The following is an 8,078-nucleotide window of genomic DNA, read 5'->3' as shown; positions in this document are numbered from 1 at the left end:
CGATAGCAAGTGGAGACTTTTTACTTCATCTGGCAAAAAGTTATACAAACTAACATCAGTCAAATTTTGTATGCTCTTTGTCAACCTAAAACGTTGTGCTCTAATAGCATCTCTAGATCTTGTATCGTGATCATGGACGTTGGAGTTTATGTTAAACTTACCTTTGTTGGCATAAATTTTAATCAGCGTCTCATATATATAGAGTGAAGGTAGTGGTATAATACCTAAATCCAGAAATAAAGGTTTACAGTGTTCCCTATACTCTGCTCCTGCAAGTATCCTCACTACTCTTTTTTGTAGTTTAAAAATTCGATCTGCGTGAGAAGAATTACCCCAAACAGTTATTCCGTACTGTAAATGGCTAGGAAATAGTGCAAAGTAGCACATTCTAAGAGTATTTTTAGGAATAATATAGACTAAGTTGCGAATTAAAAATATACTTGTAGCAAGTCTAGAACTTAAGTAATCTATATGAGCACTCGAATCCAAATTATCATCTAAAAAGATTCCTAATAGTTTAACACTATTTTTTGAGATATACTTCTAATCGGAACTAAAAATCAAATTCTGATTTTTCTCTTCATTTAGCTTTAGCCCATTATGTACAAACCAGTTTTTTGCTTTCTGGGTATCACTATCTATTTTAATTTTTAAATTATTCTGATTAATATCAGTATTTATGAGAGTTGTATCATCTGCGAAGCAAACACATTTTATAGGAAAAGTGTAGTGAAATAAATCGTTCAGATAAATAAGAAACAAAGTGGGTCCTAATATCGAACCTTGAGGTACACCATATTCGACAGTGTTAAACTCAGAATAGCTGTTATTAAGAAAAACTGCCTGTTTTCTATTTGTTAGGTATGATCTAAATAGATTAAGAGTGTTTCCCCTAATACCGTATTTATGCATTTTTTCCAACAGTAATTCATGCAAAACACAGTCAAAAGCTTTGGATAAGTCACACAATGTCAAAGACACAAAATGACCTTCCTCCAAGTCATCAACTATATCTCTCACAATTTTCTGTATAGCTAGTGTAGTGCTACACTTTTTTCTAAAGCCATATTGATTGTAGTCAAATATTTTGTGTTTTTATAGATATTTACCAAACGAGCATTCAAAATATGCCGAAATTTTGCCAAAAATGGAAATGATTGAGATGGGACGATAATTTCCAATTTCATCTAAAGCTCCCTTTTTGAACACTGGTAGCACTTTTGTTATTTTTTAAACATCTGGGAAAATCCCTTCAGTAAGACAATTATTATAAAGTATAATTAATTTGTCAATAATTATATCGATTGTTTTCACAATTATTTTTTTGTTTAAGAAATAAAAATCCGTACAGTGTGAACTTTACAATCTATGCAAAATATTCCTGATGTCAGTATCACTAATAGGTAATAAAAATAAAGAGTCCCAAGGAGAGTGTACATCTTTCAAAAAATCTATGGCTACATTTTCATTTGCAGAATTAAAAGAACTTCTAATATGTTTAGCCACTGAAGTAAAGTAATTATTGAAATCGTTTGATATAATCGCGCTTGGATTAACACGCTTGGACAGACTTTTTTGTTTAGAAATTTATTTCTGTGATAATTTATAACTTTCCATCTATCACGAGATATATTTTCTGAATTGGAAAAGAAATTCTCATAAGCCAGTTTTTTGTTTAATGATATTGTTGATTTATAGTGCTTCTTAAATATTTTATACTCACTATATTCCTTTGTAACATCAGCAATTATCTTGACTGTGGAAAGATTTTCTCGCATTTCTATTAGTTCATCATCAAACCAAGAAATTTGAGCTTTACTATGAGTTTGTGATTTTTTTAATGGAAAATTAATTTCAGTTAACTTTACATATATTTTGGTAATAAATTAAGCTAATTGATCTCGACGACAGTAATCGTAATCAGAGCATTCAAGATGGTGACTGGTGTGAAGAACTTCGTCAATTACAAGGTTTACAACACAGAAGGACCTATTACAATGGTTTTCTGGTTTGTATAGTGGTGATTAGTTCTGTTTCTTTACCAGCCCTCTCCAATACTTCTTTATTTGTAATTCTATCAGTCCATATTTTTAATACTCTGCGGTATGACCAGATTTCGAGAGCTTCGATTCTTTTAAATTGTATTTTTTTAATGTCCAAGTCTCAGCTCCATATAATAATATTAAAAATATATAACAGCGAATGGTACGTAGTCTGATCTCCAAATTTAGATTTTTGCATGTTAGGAGTGGCTTTATTCGTATAAATGCTGATCTGGCAATCTCTATTCACCTGTTTATTTCTGCAGTATGATCATTGGTTTCATTAATCAAAGTTCCCAAGTACTGATATCTTTCTACTTGTTCTATCACGTTACCATTGAATGTCAATAGGTGATGTATACTTTGTGGTGTTTTTGTAATTAGCATATACTTCGTTTTTTTAGCGTTTACAGTAATTCCCATCTCAGCACTATTCATACTTAAGCTTTCGGTAACGTTAACTCCCGCTTTGATATTATTGAGCGTGTTTTGGAAAATTTCTTCAAAATATAAGTTAAACAAAAGTGGCGATAAGACACATCCCTGTCTAACTCCTCTACAGATCTTCATTTCTTCTGAGTGTTGCCCATCAATTTGAACAATGGCAATTTGGTTTCAATATAATATTTGCACTATATTTATGATTTTACTGTCAATGCGCTTGTTCATAAGTATTGATATTAGTTTTTCATGTCTTACTTTATCGAAAGCTTTTTCGTAGTCAACAAAGCACAAGTGTAGATCAACGTTTACATACCGATTTCACTGAATCAATATGTTGATGGAAAATAGTTCTTCTCGAGTACCCATTCCATTTCGGAACCCGAACTGCGTCTCGCTAATATCCTCCTCTAGCCTCTCGTATATTCTCTTATGTATTACTTTCAGCAGTACTTTTAAAGTATGACTCATGAGGCTCGTGTTCGATAATCAGAGCACTCTTTTGCTGCTTGTTTTTTAGGTATGGTTATAAATGCTGACTTCAGCCACTCTTGTGGCATTATTCCCGTATCGTACATCGTGTTGAATAAATCTGCCAATACTTCCAAGTTATCCTCTTCCACTAGTTTTAACAGTTCTACTGGTATTTCATCTAATCCAGCTGCCTTATTGTCTTTAGAGTTTTTGATATCATATTTGATTTCATCTATCTTGATCTTCTGTCTCTCTAAAGAATTTAATACTTGTATTTTCTGCATTTCACATCTTTCATCTTGGAAAAGTTCTCTAACATACTCCTCCCATCGTCTTAATTTCTCTGGTAAATCTATTAGTAGTACTCCTTTTTTGTCTTTTATGTGTCCTTGCTGTGTATTTCGACCCATTCCAGTCACTTTTCTTATCTCTTATCTCTTTACATTGTTTCATCAAATAGATTTCCTTAGCTGTTTTGATTTTTTCCTTAATTATTTGTTGTATTTCTTTATACTTCTGTAGATCTTTTCCGTTATATTTCCTTCTTTCTTCCATCTGTAATAGTATTTCTTCTGCCATCCACTGTTTTTTAGCCTCTGACCAATGTTGTATCAAACTTTCTTAAGCTGGTTTTAGTAATGTGTTTTTTATATTATACCACTTTTTATTTACATCTATAATTTGTTTGTTGTCAGTTAGTGTTTTTTGCATATTAACATTGACATTATTTTTTAATTCGTTTTTTATTTCTCCATTTTTTAGCATTCTTAAATTAATTTTTGGTTGTTGTTTTCTAAGTTCAATTCTTTTTAATTTTATTTTCACGTCAGCAACTAACGAATTGTGGTCTGAGTTAACATCTGCTCCAGGATATGTTTTAACTGAGTTTATGAAGTTTTTATATCTGCTATTTACGATTATAAAGTCTATCTGGTTTCTGACAATGTGGTTTTCTGTATGTGAAGGAGACGTCCATGTATAAAGTATTCTCTTAAGAAGCTGAAACCAAGTATTGGCAATTACCATATTCTTTTTTGGCAGAATTCTATGAGCCTTTCTCCTCTCTCGTTTCTAGTTCCTAATCCGAATGGTCCAACTATACTTTCAACTGTACCTAGTCCAATTTTTGCATTAGTCTCCTAAAATGTAAGTAAATAAATAAATAAATAAAGGAAATCTCAGAACAAGAGGTGGTCAAATAATTGCATATGCAGACGATATTGCTATTATTGCAAAGAACAGAAAAATAATGAAAGAAATGCTGGAAGAAATAAGAGACTAAGATTAAATCAAGAAAAGACAAAAATATTAAGATTAGGAAAAAAACAATGAAAGAAAAAATCAAAATAAGAAGTTCTGAGTAAAAAATATTAGCAGCGAATAAAGCTTATTTTGCAAACAAAAGATTACTTAAAAGCAAAATACTGACTAAAAAAAGTAAGATGATCATTTATAACACCATAATTAGGCCAATATTATTATATGCACAGGAGAAACAATGACGATGGTTAAAAAAGATGAAGGAGACGTAAGAATAGCAGAGAGAAAGATTATGAGAACCATACTAGGACCATTCAGAACAGAGCAAAATGAATATAGAAGCAGAACAAATGCAGAAATTAAGGAAGAACTTAAGGAAGTCATCGTAACTAAAATAAAACAATGCAGAGCTAGATGGTTAGGTCACATTTGGCGAGCAGGCGATGAGGCAGTGACATACGCAATGATAGAATGGAATTCAGGAGGAAGAAAGACAAGGGGAAGACCGAGATCAAAGTGGCTGCAAGAAGTTGAAGAAGACCTCCAACGGGCAGAAGTCAGAGAATGGAGAGGAAGAACTAGAGACAGGAAAAAATGGAGAGATATTGTCAAGAAGATGAGATAAACAAAAAAAGACTGATCCACTTATCAGAAATAGGATCTAAAAAGCATTCGCGGTTTAACCCCACACTGGGGTGTATAGCCATTATCTATATATATATATATATATATATATATATATATATATATATATATATATATATATATATATATATATATATATATATATATATATATATATATATATATATATATATATAATGTTCGGAAAGATTTCCGAAGATTCTAAGATTCTAAGATTTCTAAGATTAATATTATTATGAAAATTAATATTAAACTCACCAGGCTTCCGGGTTGAACCGCGTCGATATCCATTTTGCCGAGCTTTCGACATCCTCTCTGATGTCTTCTTCAGGGCTTTCGAGGTCTCAGTCTCCCGAGCCCCCAAACACTACTACACTCACTAGTCACTTCTACTACTAGTAGTAGTAGTGAACTAGTGAGTGAACTAGAAGTGACTAGTGAGTGTAGTAGTGTCTGGGGGCTCGGGAGACTGAGACCTCGGAAGCCCTGAAGAAGACATCAGAGAGGATGTCGAAAGCCCGGAAAAATGGATATCGACGCGGTTCAACCCGGAAGCCTGGTGAGTTTAATATTAATTTTTATAATAATATTAATCTTAGCTTTAAGTTTAATATATATATATATATATATATATATATATATATATATATATATATATATATATATATATATATATATATAATGTAAGTAATGTCTCTAGATTTTGTTAACTTGATTGTATTGTGCAATTCTGAATAAAACTTTTCGATCTCATCGATAATAGTGCATAAGATATATCATTTTAATTAACAAAACTAATAAAAAATAGGTTTATTTTAAAACAGTGTCCAATTTTATGTGACCTGACCTTGCATAATTTTTTGTAGCATTGCAAAATCAATTAAAAAATAGTTAATTAACCATAAATCTTTTAATAAACTTTTTGTTAGAATTTGGAAATACCTTGATGGGAAAAATTAATTTTTATTAGCAGACAATAAATAATCATCGTACAAATACAACAATAGAAAATTAACTACTGTTTTCCTTTTGTCCGTTAGGAGAGAAATCGGGATGCTTCCTTGTACCCACGTGCTCATCCTCCGGTGCTTTATCATGTGTCATGGTGTAGGTACTCATAACGTGAGCTTGTACGTTGAGAACCTTCGCCGGTCAATGCGAGCAGTGCGTTCTTCCGCGAATTGGCCTCGTGCATCGAGGTTGAACAGCATTATAGCTATATAAAACTAAGTACGGGCCAATTGCTCCGCATCTTTCTTTTAGTACCAAAGCCGATTGACTGTGTGGTTCTAAGTGTTGGGTTCCAGTGCACCCCTTGACCTATTGGATTAATTACTTCTTGGATAACTACAATGAGATTTGTAAGTGATTAGTGCTCGGTGGAGGGATGAAAATTTATTTTTTAAAAATAAGTGGAAGTGAAGTGAATTTTGGATTTTGAGTATTTTATTTTCTGTTTCGTCCTTAAATTTTTGGTTTAATTTATTTCAGTTTTACTGTTAATATTTTTGATAATACATAATAGTGATAATAGATTTTTAGTAGGTTGTTCTCTTTATTATACATATTTTTTTTTATTCTGATCCTTTATATTTTTCATGGTCAGTATAGTCCTAAATTTTTGCGATGTAGATAATTTTCATATCCATATTTTATCGCGTTTGTAAACTTTTTTCTTTTATAGGTTGTATATTAAATCTTAAATTCGTTTTAGTTATCAATAAATTCCCTGATTTTAGTTTAACCTTTTTAGTTAACATTAACAATTTTTTTATCGCAAGCTGTCATTAGCTTAATGCTTTATTTTTGTTAATTTATTATTTATACGAGTTCGTAAAGTTTTACCTAACGTTTTATCTTCTTCTTCTTCTTCTTGAGTCCTTCTGTTATATTTTATTAAACATTTTATATTTTTAGTCAGTGCAGGATTATTTTCTAATATTTTCCAAACTGAATAAATATTATTCCAGTATGACTGAAAAAGTTATATTTTTACTTTTTTCTATTTCTTCAAGCAGTGCCTTTTTTTAACCGCATTAACCACTGTGGGTTTTTAGTGAGAGGATAAAATACAATAATTAAAATATAAAATTACAAAGTAAATTATAATTTCAGTTGGTTGATGCTAAAAAATTAAAGTTAAATAAAACTATTTTATAAGTTTTTAAGGATATTGATATCGTTTATATAGATACTTAAATTTTTAAAATTACAATTAGGTCCTTGAACTTATGATATATTGTCAGGTATTGACTATTCGTCTCTTGTAAAAACAGGATAGATGGTGAGATTTCGGAACAGAAATATTTAAACATTTCAGAGTGAGCATAAAACCTGTTAATTTTTCACTGAAGTAGGCAATCCATTTCTATTAATGGTACTTATTCTTATGAGGATTCTCAAGAAGTGTCATGGTCTTCTAATCATAATATTAATTCAGCTATATTTAGACTAAGATCTTTCATGAATTTTTTGCATATTCTGCTACTTATTGTTTTATGCGACTATCGATATAGTATTGATGCATTTTTGATAATTTTAAGAAGTCATTAACATCTTCTGCATACTTTTTATACAGATAATAAGGTCTTTATGTTCATATGCGTTTTCAAAAAAATTGACAATCTGTTCAAACTTTAAGTTTAGTATTACTTCTTCGTTTTTGCTGGTTATAATATTTTTTTACCTTATTACAGGTTTTTGGTTTCTTTGTTTTGGTGTCTTCCTTCTTAGGGGAATGTATTTGTATCTTAAAAGTTTCATTTGATAATTGCAGTATCAGTTTTTAGGGATGCTTGGGGTGTTTTCTTATTTGTTGTTTTTTTTACGCTGTTATTTCAGGAGATATTAAAATGTGCTTTTTATAGATGTGTATCACTTTTGTGTTGGTATTATTATTTGTGATTCTGGCAGGCTTTGTGATTTAAAAAAGATATTTGAGGCAAACTAGCTGAAAAAGTAAAAGAAGTACTTGATTAGCAGTTGGGGTTTTTGTTGTAATGGATTTTTGAATTACTTTAATATTTTCTCTTTCAGATACATTAAGGTTCGTAGATAGAGATCGTTAATTAGGATTTTTTTGAGATTGGTTGATTCGGTAGTACAATTTTTATCTTTATGTCCTGTGGTACTACATTTAGAATAATTTAGACCATCTAAGGAGAAATTCTATAGGGGGTACTATCGTGAGAAATAAAAATTGAATTTGGGATAGGA

At 30.8% G+C, this 8,078-nt stretch overlaps 1 protein-coding gene across 2 annotated transcripts in view; it reads left to right on the top strand.

Annotated features, from left to right (window-relative positions):
• Positions 1-6,008: 6,008 nt before the first annotated feature.
• The window catches only part of LOC140446041 (uncharacterized), a 151,606-nt gene continuing 149,536 nt past the window's right edge, over positions 6,009-8,078 (top strand). For both annotated transcript variants that reach the window (XM_072538544.1, XM_072538545.1), the window contains exon 1: positions 6,009-6,223. In XM_072538544.1, the coding sequence (XP_072394645.1) occupies positions 6,215-6,223 (9 nt within the window). In that variant the 5' untranslated portion in view covers positions 6,009-6,214. The remainder of the gene's footprint in view (positions 6,224-8,078) is intronic.

This window comes from Diabrotica undecimpunctata, chromosome 7, assembly GCF_040954645.1.
Source record: "Diabrotica undecimpunctata isolate CICGRU chromosome 7, icDiaUnde3, whole genome shotgun sequence".
NCBI lineage: Eukaryota > Metazoa > Arthropoda > Insecta > Coleoptera > Chrysomelidae > Diabrotica > Diabrotica undecimpunctata.
The sequence above is the reverse complement of the archived record's forward strand: the minus strand, read 5'-3'. Positions and strand labels throughout refer to the sequence as shown.